Below are 17,369 nucleotides of genomic sequence, written 5' to 3' on the forward strand. Positions count from 1 at the left end.
ATACTTATAAACTATATAAAAGAATAATCACATATTAATAATATGACACATCAGTCTTATAAAAATTCGGAAGCACAATTATGGCGAACGACATTACAAAATACTACAGAATTTATAACTTTACAAATTTTACCGCCTAAAACAAACGGTTTCCAAAAACACCACCAACGAACGGTTCTACAGAACATAAGTAGCAATAATAACCGAACATTCCTAAGGTTCGACCTTCACTTCCACCTCTTCCAGTACTTCTTCTAGCAACTCTTCTCCTTCTGCTCACATCACACGGATGATCATTGCAACAGGACAAACAACCGATCGCACAACACAAACAAGATAATAAATAGGGTAAACTTATGTAATTTAATTAATTCAATAAAACATACAATTTTCGTGATTAAATCAAACAACAACCAAATCATAATTCATACATCATGGCATGCAAAGACTGACCACTTGACTCTGATTGTCCGGACTGTATGAATCCTCTGTAGCTACGACGTTTGTGCACCCGGGTGATGTAGTAACTCGAATACCCTCAACAGCTGTCACCTGAGGTTAATCCGTTTCGTCCAAGTTAACCTTATGGACTAGGACCTCCTGTCATTCCCACACATGACTTATCCCTCTCTACGTGAGAATGAGTAATCACGGAATATCAGGATAAACGCCCGCTAAGCTTTGCCCACATTCATACTTTACCATTCAATAACCACTTTCTGAGATATTCCTCCCTTAAATTCTCTTTCATAACCAAACTATTTCATTCGCATCACATTTCAAATTCCCTTATACTTCATCATCAATATATTCAACTGAAATAAGATCACACTTTCTCATCATAGCACAAGTCCGAATGGAATAACACTTTTTAGAAACTAACATGACCGAGCGCTATTTACAAATTTATCCGCTTCAATGAACTGACCCTTAAGAGTTCAAACCGGACGCCACGAAGCCTAGGCCGAGTACTAAGACTCTAGGTCGAAAACCATTTATAGACCAATACTGTTTGACACCAAATACTAATAACTGATGAGATACTATGAAGAAACGAACGCTATTGAGTTTGGCCGAACGTTTTTATTTGAAAAACGGTAATAATATATTACTGAAACGAGACCGAGCACTTGGTTTAAGACCGAGCCCTGTAGAAACCGAACACTATTGAACGAGCGCTGGTCTAAGACCACGCACTTATCAAGAACGAGCGCTACTGAGACCGAACGCTCATTTACATATATCTAATAATATAAAACGATTTTCATTAACTAAATTCTCTACAGAATAAGAACTTAGTTTAGACGGACACTCAAAGGAAAATTGAACGGTCAATACTAACTCTCGGTTATAGTTTACATAATTATGCAGAGTATTACAGAGTGACTCTCAGACAATATCCCTAAAACATGAGAATTCAGTTAAGACCCTACACTTCCATGAAGAATCGAACGATCACGAATGACGCTCGACCACAATTACAGAATTTACTCAAAACACCCCTTTCGCTTACACGTATAATCCACTAAGTTAGGGTTTTAAGGATTCTGGCATTAAGTGTATGAATATTAATATTAAAAACACATAATTAATAATAATTTAATTTTGTACGAATATTTTTATTTTTTTAAGAATATTTTTACTTTTTTAAAAATAATTTGTTGAATTGATGTTTATACTTTCTTGATTATTATATTTATTAATTAAAACAATAATTATTACCATTTTTTACTTTATATTTTTATTTTTAAATAATCAAATTCATTTATCTAATATTTTGCAAAAAATTAAACTATAATTATTTTTAATCAAATTAACGTCTACCATTAAACAAAAATTAAATAACATCTAATAAATCTTACAGAATGTAGATTATAAAAAAAGTGAAATATCTATAACAAAATCTTGCACTAGCATTCAGGAATTTTGTTTTTTTAAATCCATAAGGGTGTGTTCGGTTGGAGAGAATTCACTGTTTACAGTGATTTGCGAGCGAGGATGGAAGGAGCTAAAGGTGTTCATTTGCAACATTGTCGAAGACAGAAAACGATGGATTTGCGGGAAAGCACGGTTCGATCCATCTTCGCATTACTGAGATGATTTGCGCGGATTGTGACCACATTTACACATTTGCCCTGAGCCATTTCCATAATACCGTATACATGTGTAATCGATTACACAAACGCGTAACCGGTTACAGGGCTATAATTTCCAAAGCAACATGTGTAATCGTTACAGGGCTATAATTTCCAAAGCAACATGTGTAATCCGTTACGCAAACACGTAACCGGTTACACAAACGCGTAACCGGTTACAGGGAGGTCATTTCTTTTTCCAAACTAACACCTCTTTATTTTATTTTTCAGTTTTTTGTATAATTATTTTAATATTATAATTTAAAAAGATCTACATCTTAATAAAATTAGGTATATTATATTTTCTAATTTATTAAAATTAAGTTGATTATTTAATTTTTATAATTTTTAAACATTAATTTTATAAATTATTCATAACTTTTTTTTCTTTATAAACAATTTTACAATTAAATATAACATTTATAAATAACATTTTATATTACTTTTATAACTAGGAACATTTTGGTAATCTTTAATTTCTAACAATTAAACTAATTTTTAAAATCTATCACATCAATCAAATCCTATACTCATTCTCACAAACTTTACTTCCAAATTCACTCTCAATTATCCACAAATCCACTCAAAAAAATAACTAAAAAATTATTCTCAAATCCACTCAAATCCATTCAAATCATCTCCTAAAAAAACACAGCCTAACTCTTCATTTTCTCTGTCTTTGCTGTCAAGTGATGATGATTTTTTTTGTCATTCCTGCTGCAACATGAACCATGAAATAATTACACTTTTTCATGTTACATCTTTTTTATGCCCAAGGTTGCCACGTCTATAAATTATTATTATAATAATAAAAAATAAAAGGGTTACTGCAAATTCACCACTAAAATGAAGTGGTGGGAGTAAAAAAGAAATCATCACATTTTAAAAAAATAATCTTTTCAAACAGCTAAAATAGTTACCGCATATACTCAAATCATTAAATAAATATCAAAATATTAATTAAGATAATCATTAAATAAATATCAGAATCTTAATTAATTGACCACAGGTGCTATGCGGAGATTAATATTTCAAACTCTTTATGCCTTGTCTTGGCAAAAACTACTTTTTTATATCATTTTTTACAAAAATTACTTTTTGAGAAAAAAAAAATCTCAAGAAGAATTGTGTTTTAGTTTGGCTACTCAGTCTTTGACACAAATGTAAGACACCCCCAGTCATGTTCAGCCGAGATTCTGCTAATGAACCCCAAATACATCTCAGTTTATGATCCTTTATGAAATCTGGAAACTCACTCCCTAATACATTTGAACAGATAGACTTCAAACTGATTTCTTGTCCATATCCAAGGAATGCATGGAGATGGCTAATGTGGTCCCTATATCCGACAAGTACACAGGATCTTGAGAAAATCTTTAGGCGAGCAGTTCAATAGTTGACAGGTGTAAAGGCATTCTTAAGAAATAATTGTATTTCTGATCCAAACAGCAGAACGTAAATGATGGTGTGGATCTAGTTTATGGTAGGCAACAATGCCTCATTCCATCATCTCATCCATTCATTTGTACACAAAATTCGATCAGTTTCCTTCCACCCCGGTCACCAACCTCAATCTTCATAGTATATCATCTAGTTGATGTCAACAGTAGATTTATCCTTTTTTCTTGTAGTTCATTTTCTCTCTAAATTGCTTATTGTTGCGTAACTCACCCAAAAATAATTACTCCTTTTTTCTTGTAGTTCATTTTCTCTCTGAATTGCTTATTGTTGTGTAACTCACACACCCAAAAATAATTATGTACATTGAATATGTTCCAAATAAGAGAAATCAACCCTCGCCAGTCTTGAGATGCCCTTGACAAGAAAATCATAAGTTTCACCATTTCAGTGTTATAGTGACTTTATTATTTCTTTAGTTATCCACTTCCTTTCCAGGATTTTAAAACCAAGATTCTGGTATTTGCCTTAGGGGGCGGCATGCTGTTAAAGGAGGTTGTCTACAATGCACCTTCCAATTCCACTTCAAGATTAGGATGATATTTAAATTATCACACATAAAAACTTTAAAGTCAGTGGTCGTAGAAACAAGTGCATTGACAGTATTTTAATATTGTAGAACCACTTCTCAGTGGGTGTGGTGTCACAAGCTAGATCACAGTTTTACTTGAGTAGATAATAAAGAACACACCTTCGGACATGTAGTAGCTTGATAGTATGCATAAATAGACACTGGTGAATGACTATTTGAGGAAACAGATATCCAGATTAGAAGGTCAGGAGTTTGAGACATCATGAACCAAGCATGGTCCAGGTAACAGACCCGTCATATCACAGACATGCATCCAATTTAAATTAGTCTTGTTTAAACTTTACCAGGAATTATATGATTCCTTTTATACAGCCCCCATCACTTAAGCTCACATTTTATTTCCCCTTTTTAATTATTTCAGACCCTGGCGGAAATTAAACAAAGGAAGCAAAGATTTATATACAGTTCAATCAGTAACTCATCGCCAGATTCTAAAATTTTTCACAAGCAGAGCTGCACATAGAGTCTATGTAGGAGGATTACACAACATTAAGGATCATCTAAAATTGCAAACGCATATATGATACAAGAAAGGCTGCCTACGAACCTGGCCTACCAGTAAACCGATGGGATGGGACTCCTAGATGCCGACAAAATTGCCCATCCTCCATGTTGTTACCTAAAGGTGCTTTGCGCTTCCGAAGAGTTGCCTCTAAGCTCCGATCGTCTCCCTCTACATAACATTTAGAACTAGATTCAATGTTGCCATAGCCCATTTCTCTAGGATAAAAACAGAATTCTTTGTTTCTCTGCAAAGACAGATGACCAAACTTGCTGCCCTCGGGTGAAGCTCCCAAACCAACATCGTCTATTTCATATGCTGAACTACTCTTGCTGCTTGAACATGGATGCAGGCATTGACCCAACCTCAAAGACAAATCACATTCCCTGCCTGGTGCCACCCCCTGAGTGACCAAAGCATTTTCTTCTGCCAATCTGCTTGCAGCGTGACGGAACTTACCATTGGAATAGCTTTGCCACATACCAATTCCAGAAGGCTCCGGGACTTGAACGACTGGCCTTCCAACAAAGATTGTGTCGGAGCACGTTGTATCTCGATGAGTAGTCCTTGGCTGAGGTTCTCTGGCTTCATAACCGTAGTACAAGGGATAAACTGAACCCAAGTTCAACGAGGGTCTAGCTTCCATTGTCAATGGCTGGTGATGGGCAGAAGGGAGACCTTCCGAGAAGTGGTAGCTAGGTGAACCCATCAGCTTGCTACTTTGGTGGGTAGAATCTGGCAGGGGAATCGGTGACACCGCAGAAGCTGTGACTTTGCCATAGTTCAATGGATTTCCAACAACAGGTTTGAGAGACATAGAAGGGGGTGGTTGATATTTAGGAGAGAGGTATGTCCTGGGGTTATTGTGCCGATCGCTTCTGGAAGTTCTCACAGGCTTGCAACCCAGGTTAAGTGCAGCTGTTTCAACACAGATAAACAACCCAAAAATCCAAAAACGGTTCAAAATCACTAATTTTGACTCTACACAATGACATGTCTAAAATTTAAAACACTCAAAAGTGCAGAATCCACAGTAGATAAAAAATCGAAGTACCTTCAACACATGGGGGCAGGAGGTCTCCGGTCTCGGATGTCTCGTCTCTCCGTATGATTGTGTTAATGGCATCATTGAGGCGGTCCCAGAGAGTATCAGGATTCAAGTACTCTGCCTAAAGCAACAAAATCACAACAGATTAAAAAAAGGGTTTTACCCAACACAGTGAAGATCTAAGAATCCACATTCCGCGAGCATAAGAGAAACAAGAAAAACCTCGGAATTGGCTTTGGAGTACATGATTTCTTCGGCCCTGAGAACAACCGCCGGGAGCTTCTCCTGGCATTCCTTGTTTTTCATGGTCGCGGGACTGTGAGCGTCAACCACGACCCTAATCAAACAGATGGCGTGCAAAAGAGTAAGAGGAATGCATAGTAGCGAGAAAAGGGGCGAGAAAAAGAAAAAAAGGGGGAAAAGGAAAATAACCCGAAACCTGAAAATCTGTTGAATGATGGAACCTCTCACTGGTTGGTGGCGGTCGCTGTGCCATGCCCTCCTCACGCACTCGTAAGGCCTTGGCCCTGGGCGTGGCATCTCAGAAATGGAAGTGTTGAACCGGACCAAACCACTCAACACGCCCTTTGTTTCTTTTTCTCCCTTTCTCTCACTCTCACTCACACTCTCACACACCAATAACACTGACACACAACACACGAGAACAATATGGGAAGTGGAAATGGACAGAAATAATTGAGAGGCGTGTCTGTCTGGAGGGGGAGTTTACATACTCCTATATACACAGTGACAGTGCTCACTTACGCTACAAATACAATTACATTACATGGGGTTATGTTTGTTGTTTGTTGGTCGATGGGTCAATTACTTCTCACTTGTCTCGCTGTTGATGCCATTGCACAAATTGTAATGGGACGGTTTTGTTTGGGGGTGAGAGTAGAGCAAGAAGGGCACCCCTTGTTTCTCATTCTTTTGTCTTCCCCAATAATTTAGAGGCTATACCATTAACACGGTCACTCTTTTATTTGATGATGTATGTTTGTGTTCAATCTTTTCTTTTGTGTAATAGGGGGTGGGGGTGGGGTCTGGTCACACACCTCTTGGGAAAAGGAGAGTGGGAGAGTTAGGTTACTATCAAAAAGTACCTCCATAATAAAGTCCATTAAAAATTCTCCCCTTCCCAATGCTATTCCCTCACCCACATTTAATATTTGGGTTGGTTGTTACATTCCATGCATCATATCATATCATATCTTTCCCCCCTCTATTTCACATTATTGCACATCCATCCATCCCCTATTCCACACAACAACACAACACAACCCTTCAATTCAACCGCACCATCACTGCAAGGAAAATGACAAAACATAACCAATACCAACTTCGATACAAAGTAAGAGTAGTAGTAATCCAAGAGAATCCAATAACATCAGTTCCGCCCTTATTCTTCCTAAATAAAGTCACTAAGATTCTTTCGTCTCTTTTAATTCTAAAAACAAACCCCTTTCCTTGTTTTACCTTGGGTTAATCTTTGTTTGACAGTCGTGCTTTTATTCCGGGGACAAACATCGTTATTTCGGTTGGGGTAAGCTCGTGTGTGCCACCAACAACGTGCACATGGTGCTCTTTCAATTGTTGTTGGTAGGTCAGGCTTGAAGAAATTAATTTGTATTGACTACGTTACGTGAGTGACCTTGGACCGTGTCGTGTCTATCCAGTACAGTAAATAAATAAATAAATAAATGTATAAATAAATGTGTTGTTGCATTTGCATTGAATGTGCAGTGAAGACATTGATGGGTAAAGAGGTACATTCTGCAGCCTGGGCGCTGTAAATAATTCCCTTTATGTGATGAAAACAGCCTTTGGCATAAGACTGACGCCGCATGGGCCTTCCCCACTCTCTCATGTCACGTCCACTCTTGACAACGGCTGCACAAAGCCAAACTCCTTTTTCAGTTTTTATGTAAACCTCGAGCATCCCACTTCCAACTTCAATCTTTTTTATTTTCTTTCGGTACAGTACTTCTCAAAACCCTCTTCTTCATCTTCAACAACTCCACAAACTTCAAACATCAAATAAATCAACACGGGACACATTTTTCCTCCCTCTGTGATTGTTCCAGTAGGACCACCACCCATGTAGTTTCATTTCACCATAGGATCCGATCCACCCAAGTACTGTTATATTTTGGAAATGAGTAAATAAATAATTCTGATGATGGGTAGGAATTGAAAGGGATACGTGCCTAGTCTGTGGCAGGAAATGAGTTTCCACACGCTCAAAGACAGAGAGACGCAATGGGAGGGAAGGGAAAGGAAAGAGTTGAGAAAACGAGAGTATTTATTGATTTTGTTAATTTCTGTGGGGTGATTGATTTACTTGGGCAGGATGAGAGCAGATGTAACAGATGCATCATGCATGTCATATCAGTGATGGTGTGGGTAGTAGTAGTAGGGATTGTACCAACTTTGTTGCCTTTCAATTCATTTTTATGCATTTATGGCGGGGGTATAAGCAAAATAGTACCATGGCTAAAGACAAATTGTGCCCAGGAAAGCTACTTCCCAAACCTCAAGATTCTCCACCCAAACCTCCTTTTCCTTTCCCCTCAATCCCACTCCATTTTTCATTTCCATTCAACTTTTACAACACCTTCTTATCAGTTCAATAATCATCTCATATATTCTATTCTCTCCAAATTAACCCTCTTAATAATCTTCTCTACATTTCCAATTCAATTTTTCATTTACGAATATACCCATCTTTAATCTTCTCCACTTCCTTTTACTCTCACCACGCATTTCTCACAATATTGTTTTTTACCTAAATACTGATGTGATGTGATGATTTTTAAGTGAGAAACCTAAGAAACGTTTTCTTGATGTTTGTAATTTTCTGTGACTTTCAATAATTTCGTCCATGTCTTATTCTTCAAGTATTCCCTTTTATTTGTCAATTGATTAAGCATCACTAGCTTCGTTCTTCTTCTCAGTCCCACTATTAAGGCTTTTCTTTTTCTTGTGTCCCACTCTCACTGCTTTCCTTTTCATTAGCTCTTCCCACATTTCCTTCAAACCATACCACAAAATCCTTCCAGTTATCTTCTTCACCTCAACTCAAATAGATATCAGTAACTCTGTAATTTGAGCTACCATATTCTTCTGGACTCACTTCAAGTCCACTGAGGCCGAATCAGACCAAGCCCAATGCAAATCTACTTTTCTCTCTTTTCCATTTTTAAAAAATCTCATGTTAATTACAGATGGAAGATATGCACTGATAAAAATATATGGCAACTCTAATGATAGAGTTGACTTGAGTTCAGTACATATAATCTCAACTCAAACATGGCCATTTATGTAAGAATTACCAACTTTAATATCATATAAAATATGAAACTCTCTCCAGTAAGATAGTTTATCTTTGAAATGAATTGGAAAGTTTATCTCTCGAGGAATGAAAACATAGTTCTTGTCGCCAAACAATTTGAAATAAATTTATCTCTTTTCTTTGCCTTGCACAATTTACCATCTCAACCCTCTCAATTCAAATTTTATCCAAATGACATATGTAACATGGAATTCAATTGACTTATTAACATTAACTGTAAAATAGTACACATGGGTAACTAAATTTAAGAACTTTATCAGTACAGTCGAAATATACATTACAATAGTTGTAAATGAAGAGAAGTAATAATATCAATAAAAACATGACATCTTCTTATTGATTTTCGTCTATATTTAGTTATCTGTTTTACTTTCTGAGACATTCAGTTTGACTTCAATTTTATTCTCTTGAAGTAAGCTATAACCTCTCCTTATGAAAATATTCTTCATGCTCAAAAATGGTTGACGTTAATCTACTAATAATCAATTATACCCAAAACAAGAACCACATAATCCATTCCATATCTTCTTTACCAGGTACTCTTCTGTCTGAATGGTGTTGATGGTCAATATAATGACTTATCTTTTTCGTATGAACGCTCCTTCAAAGATTGAAAGCCACTTTCCTAGCATTAGTTATACAATCTTGCTCTTGTAGTCTCATTTGCAACTACAAAAAATAAAATAAAAATCATCCAAGTATAAAAGAATCAAATGTCTAGACTTTATTTTATATGCAGTGATTCACGTGTTCTACTCTGCACTGCTTCTACAGCATTTACCATAAGCAGTGAGTGGATGAACATTCTACCTTTCAGAATCATTATTTATTCACATGGTTCTTTGCATCAAGCTCCACCTCAAGTGGATTATTCTACATAGCACAGTAGCCCATCTGCAACACATCATGACTCATCACTATATCCCTATAACTACCTATCTCCTTTATACGTCTTCACCCTTTTTCCAATCAATCATTTTCCTTCCACTCAAACATTCTATCAAGACATGCTTATAATTATTGAATCGCAAGTTATATACACACATTATATAAGTGTGCATAATATCTCATCAACTAAATCATAGCATCAAAATACTACGGATAATCTAAATGTTCACAGATATATATATATATCTTTTCTGGTAGAAATATCCGAGCTGCTATTTTTTACATCTGGCAGAATAGTCCATGTTTTTTGTCCAAACTTCGTTGTGAAATCAGAGATAATTTTTTCATTAGTGTTGATGAATGTTTGTAGCAATTTTCAAGTATATTGAAGCTGCCCTATTCACTGTATCATTTCAGTGTAATTTTGGTTCGACTGAAGTGACATTGCCGATACAATAATGAAATGGCAGAGCACATGGTACAGGTAAAGCATAAATCTTAAACCCCACATTTGGTCAGTACCATCACCAAAACGGAAAACACAAACAGCGTTACTGAAAGAACGGATAAGATTATTGTTAACAAATACGGGTTGTTTGACTAAATTTTACTGACTGAATAAGCTTATTTGACTAGTATAACCATGTTTAGTGAAGAAAAGTACTGTCAGTGTTTTCGAAATATTATTTTTTAACATTTTATATTTAATTTATTACTTATTTTTATAAATAAGTAAATAATATAAATAATATTTTCTAAATTAATTTATGTAAAATTTAGTTAAAATTATATTTTAAATAACTTTATATTTTCCAAATATATATATATATATATATATAATTAGATTATTTTTTAAAAATGTTACACTTTTAAAAGTATTTAAAAGCCTATTAAAATTGGTAAATTAAATATTTGATGTATAAACCATGTTTTGTTAGTGGGGTTCTCTCACTTCTTTTTAAAACCTTTCTAATTAATCTTATATTTTTTAAATATTAGTGTGAAAATTTAAACCCACAACTTTTTTTTATTTTTTTTTAGTTTTACTCTAAGTATTGAAATAATTAAATTTATATTTTTGTGAAAAAAAAAAGAATGAAAGTGTAATTTTACTAACTTTTAACTATGATAATATACATATTAAAAAATATCATGTGTGATAATTTAAATATTAAATATTAACATGTGACATTAACGTTATTACATGACACAATATTAATAAACAATCATTTTTAAATTAAAAAAATCTATAAAAAAAATTAAGAAAAATTATAAAAAAAAAACCACAAAGTAACATATGGTGGAAGACCCTGGTAGATGATGCTATTGGATATTTGATTAGTATGGAAATCTTGTCAGTTTTTAAATAAAATAAAATAATAATTAGTTAAGTTAAAGTGAGAAATGTGCAAACTGAGATACTTGAAATATAGATATGAAATGAGTATTATATCAGAAAATCAACTCGGTTTAGTGGTTCTGAGATGTGTGCTTGTTTGTATGACTTGTTTACCTATGTTGGATTCCTGCTAGAACAAAACTGTAGTTTTTTTTTTATTTGCTATGCTCTTTTTATTTCAGAATTAGTTTTCTTGGGTTGGGCCATGAGGCCCATAAGCTGGTTTCTGCCTCTCCTTGTGCCCACTTTCTACAGGTATGGGAGCTATTTTGTTTGATTGATTAAATTGATTCAACGATAGTACAAGGCGTAAACTTTTTTGTTTTTCGGGTATATTTTGGTGGGGAAAATGGTGTTAATATAGGTTGAGTAATTGAGAATATAATGGTGAATTGGTTCTGTTAGTAATCTAAGTGGAAATGAGTATAATAGGATTCTGGAAAAGTGTATGGATGATGGATATATGATTATGTGGTACGTAATGCATTTTCTTACAGCTTCACGATTCTATTACTGGCATGACCGGTTGATCAATATGCAGAAAAAAAGCACATAACTTTTTTTCACATAGACTAAATCACATTAAAGCTTCTTGCAAAGCACCACTAAATTATCACAGCCAGAAACTTACTAAATTATCCATCCATAGTAGCCATACGGACTATGAGATACATTCTTAAATTGCCCTAACAAGAAAAAATGAACATGGACATATATATATATATATATATATATATATATATATATATATATATATATATATATATATATTATTAAACAATAGTTGAAGTAAAGGAGCTTTTGATATTGTTATCTTTCTTGCTATCTTTCATCAATGAGCCCCCTTAACAAAAACGTTAGAAAATAAAAACTGCCTAGAATTAAAGACCTATAACTCAAATTCTAAAAGAAATTGTTTCGGATGTGAAGGGTTGCATCGTCTAATGTCTCCACTTCCTTCTCTGCTTATACTTTGTATGTCTGGCTCTCCGTCCTCACTCCTCAATTTACTCCGTATGTCCGGCTCTCCGTCCTCGCTCCTCAGTTTCCTTCTCAGTGCACGAGTGGGAGACCTGCGAAAGATTCTCCGATGCCAAAGTCAGTTTGAGAGCAATGACTTTCTCTATCGAATAGTAATAAATGCACAGTAAATGCAACCTATCTACCACTCACCCTCGATATGTATTTATAGTTTTCGCTATGGGCTTGGGATTAGTGAAAAGTTAATCACAGCCCAAATTCAGCCCAATAGCTTTTAACCTCAACTTACCTTAAACCTGGTTAATTAGCGGCATGGACGGCCGGTCTCCCAAAGTTTGGCCTTTCGGCCAGCCAATCCCTATAGGCGGTATGACCGGTCGGCCTCATGGTTGTTGTTTATCCGGATGACGAGCGACAAGGTTGCGTGATCGTGGACGTACGGGCGTGCGTATGGGCGTCCGGCTTACCGCGTCCAACCCTTCATGATGGTAAGCAGAAGGGTAGCGTGTTTGGTCCATTGTGGTTACGCGGACGTCCGACCTATTTGGCGTTCGGTCCCTACTGGTACAGAAATAAATAAGAAAGACAAAATAAATAATCGCACAAATGAATGAGAACATTGTATAACAACATAACTTTAAAGATCCATGTATTATTTAGACAAGTTTTTCTATATACAAATTAGACGAGTTTATTAATACATTTTAAAAAAGTTTGTTCATTCAGTGATTAAATGAATCCTCTAATAGACATTAGACAAATATATTCATACATTGATTTGATGAGTATAGTAAAAATATTATATAAGTTTAACAATACATATTAGACGTGCCTGTTAATGTCCATGTACTAATTAGATGAGTGTAGCAAAAAATATTAGACCATTCATTTCATACATTGATGATACAAGTATGAGAATATACATTAGACGAGTATGTTCATACACTTGTTAGACGAGTCTTGCAACATATATCATACGAGTTTATCTATACATTAATTAGACACACATATTAATATACATTATACGATTCTATCCACTTTATGACTATACGAGTCTTCGATATACATTGCACAAATTTATCCACGTACTAATTAGATTGGTTTAACAATACACGTTATGTTCATATATTAACTAAAGGAGTCTAACAACGCATATTGAACAAATTTGTTAATGTGTTTACGAGATAAAACTAACAATACATATTACGTCAGTTTATTCATACATTAATTTATATTTTTAGATAATTCAACTCTACATATTTCTGCATATACTTTATGTTTTTAGTTAGTCAACTTCATTATTGCACATGTTTATGTTTTGTATTTTTGCAAAATTTATTATTTATATTTCTATAAATATATTGACTTTCTAAACATATAAATTATTTTATATAAATTATTTTTAAAGTTGATTATATTCAAAACTTAATTATAAATTTATAAATATTTATTATTATTTTTTCTTTTGTAATTATAAAATTATAAATTTATAAACTCACCATCCACTTCACAGATTATTAGATTAATTTATAATTTTTCTTTTGTAATTTATTTTATATATTTATTATCATACAATAAAAATGGATTGACTCGATTTATTTTTTATAAAAGATTATCTAAATATTATTATAAAAATGATAGTTGAAAATTAAAGTATCAATATATAAAATTTAACAAATAAATAAATTAAATATTTATACTATTCAAATATTATTTGATAATATTTTAATATTAAAAGAAATCAAATTATAAACTTATATAATTAGAAATAATAAATAATTATAATAAAAAACTTATAAAAAAATTGGCAAAATATTTAATAAAGTATTGTTTATGATGAATAATGGGTAAATTCACCGTCAACTTGATTAATTCATGAGTTAAATTAAAAACTAAAACATTTTCAATCCAATATAGTTTGAACTTGTGATAAAATAGGCAGACTTTCAATCTATTTTGTTATTTTTAATATAAGGATGGGTGATCGTATTATATGGCAAGCTTTAAGGTGAAATAAACGTTGAAAGAGTGTTTCATCCTACACCTTCAACATCTCATCCTGCACTTCCAAAAATTCCATTTTTAACCTTCTGACATATGCACTTCCAACTTTTCAAAAAATTTTATTTTTTAATAAATATATTTTTATTTTCTTCTCTCTCTTATTAAAGACACTTTAATAAATACATTTTTATTTTTTCCTCTTTCTTATTAAAGTTCCTCTGCACCATTTTAATAATAATCTAATTTAATTTAAAATTTAAATATTATTTAATATAATTTTATATTTAATAATTATTAAAATATGATTTATATCATAATAATAGTTATATTAAATATATAAAAATCAAATAACTAAAATAAAAGTAATAATGATAAAAATAAAAAATAAAATAATAATAACAATAATATAAAATTTGCTTTAATATATTCAAATATATTAAATTATATTAAAATATTACAATAAATTAAACAGTTATTAAATTTTGAATAAAAACAAAATTTTTAAAAACTTATTTATTGAATACCGTAAAATATGTTAATAGTTTTTTTTTTAAAATTTACTAAATATTTAATTTAATTAAAAATAATAATATTATTTATTATATTTTTCTAATTTAATATTATTAAAATATTATTTATATTTTATAATAATTTTATTAAAAAAGTAAAATAAAATAACTAAAATAAAGTTAATAATAATAAAAATAAAAATAGTATTGAAAATCACATAAAACATACTTAAATATATTATATTATATTAAAATGTTAATTTAATTAAATAATTATTAAAGTTTAAATAGAAAATAAATTTAAAATTTCTTAATCGGATATAGAAATCCGATAACGTATGAATCGGATATGGGTATCCGAGAAGTTTTCAAAATTTTGTTTTTTATTTAATTTTAATAATTATTTAATTTAATTTAATAATTTAATATAATTTAACATATTTAAATATATTAAATGTGATTTTAAATATTATTATTATTTTTATTATTATTATTTTTAGTAATTTTAATAAAACTATTATAAAAATATATATTATATTTTAAATAAAAAACTATCCAATAAATAAGTTTTTAAAAATTTTGTTTTTATTTAAAATTTAATAACTCTTTAATTTATTGTAATATTTTAATATAATTTAATATATTTGAATATATTAAAGCAAATATTATATTATTGTTATTGTTATTTTATTTTTTATTTTTATCATTATTACTTTTATTTTGTTATTTGATTTTTATATATTTAATATAATTATTATTATGATATAAATCATATTTTAATAATTATTAAATATAAAATTATATTAAATAATATTTAAATTTTAAATTAAATTAGATTATTATTAAAATGGTGGAGAGGAACTTTAATAAGAAAGAGAAAAAAATAAAAATGTATTTATTAAAGTGTCTTTAATAAGAGAGAGAAGAAAATAAAAATATATTTATTAAAAAATAAATTTTTTTGAAAAGTTGGAGATGCATATGTCAGAAGGTTAAAAATGGAATTTTTGGAGGTACAGGATGAGATGTTGGAAGTGTAGGATGAAACACTCACGTTGAAAACATCGAAAAAAGAGGATGGTTCTTTATTCTTTTGGGCCTAAGTCTAGGACCAGCTCTGGTTAAATCAAACTACCACACTTATTCCTATGTTTTTAAATTATCATTATTTATTTATTTTATCATTTGGACTTAGGTTGATTATTTTATTATGCTAAATTTTGTTCATATAATTTAAATGAAGAAATCCAAATCGGTATAAATTATAATCGATACTTTAAATTATGTTTTTTTTAAATAACAATAAAGTGTAGATAATATTTTTAAAAATAAATTGAATAAAAATAAGGAATAAAATAATATTAATACATATATTAAATTTATCTGATATTAATTAAAATTATTGATGAAATTTATTAAAATCTCTTTATTTAATTATTTGGGTTAAAATTAATTGAAACTTGTATGTATTTACTGCTTTCTCATATAAATTGAAAATGGGAAGCAAAACTAAATAAATTATGTTGCCGTCTAAATTAATTAAACACAGAAGAAAAGTAAAACGGTACACTATATAAGACTTTCATTATCTATCTGTATAAACATTTTTACATTTTGACAATCAACTCAAACCAAAATTAAAACAATATTCAAGATTATTATCTAAAAAAAATAATTGAGCATATCTTAAAAATAATTAATTATCCAAATATTATTTCTAAAAATAAAATTATTATAATTAAAATATGAATAATAAAAAATTCTAATAAGTTTTTAAGAATGAAGCCATGAATACATTAACGGATTCCTTAATCCTAATTCTTAAAATTTTATCCATAAACTAGAGACAAAATTACTCTACTGTTTTATGAATAAACCTTGTTATCTGGTCAAACTAATTTTTCATCTATTTCTCAGAACATAAATTTTGTTTGTCAAAACAAATTAAAACCACGATTCATGCTTTGACTTAGCAAAAATATATTAAACTAGAGAAGCGTTTGACTATTAAATTCTTATACGTACTAATTTTTTTTTTTACTTTTATTTACTTTAAAAGTCATACTAATAATCTTGTAATTAATTGACAATATTACAAAAGTTGATAAGGAAAAATTAAATTAAAATAAATTCAAATTTAAATTTAGTTTTGAATAAATTTTTTTTACACTCTCACTTAATTGAAAGTAACTTTAAGAGCATCATAAACCATGTTATTTATAGATAAGCTATTTTGCTACCATAAAGTTTTATAAATTATAACTTATATAAACTTTCCAACCACGGTTTCTTTTTCATTTTAATGCATAATTCTGTCTTGCGTAAAAGATAATTTTGTTGTCATGTTCAAACGAAATTAATTATTTTGAAATTACTTTCCATAAACATATGTGCACATACAAAATTATTATTATTAGTAATTTATAGTTGATGTTTTTATCTATTAAAGAAAATGGAAATGAGAATTTAATAATTTAATGTTAAAGGTACAGTTGAAA

General features: G+C 31.0%; 1 protein-coding gene across 1 annotated transcript; it reads right to left on the reverse strand.

The window, feature by feature from the left end:
* Positions 1-4,559: 4,559 nt before the first annotated feature.
* Positions 4,560-6,714, reverse strand: LOC124838169 (uncharacterized). Its single transcript, XM_047313695.2, has 4 exons — positions 6,175-6,714; positions 5,958-6,072; positions 5,742-5,856; positions 4,560-5,605 (listed from the first exon to the last, which is right to left on the reverse strand). The coding sequence occupies exons 1-4, from the start codon at positions 6,273-6,275 to the stop codon at positions 4,725-4,727; spliced, it is 1,212 nt and encodes a 403-aa protein (XP_047169651.1). The 5' UTR covers positions 6,276-6,714; the 3' UTR covers positions 4,560-4,724.
* Between the last annotated feature and the right edge of the window lie 10,655 nt (positions 6,715-17,369).

Source organism: Vigna umbellata, chromosome 1, assembly GCF_029865625.1.
Source record: "Vigna umbellata cultivar VRB3 chromosome 1, Vumbellata_1.0, whole genome shotgun sequence".
NCBI lineage: Eukaryota > Viridiplantae > Streptophyta > Magnoliopsida > Fabales > Fabaceae > Vigna > Vigna umbellata.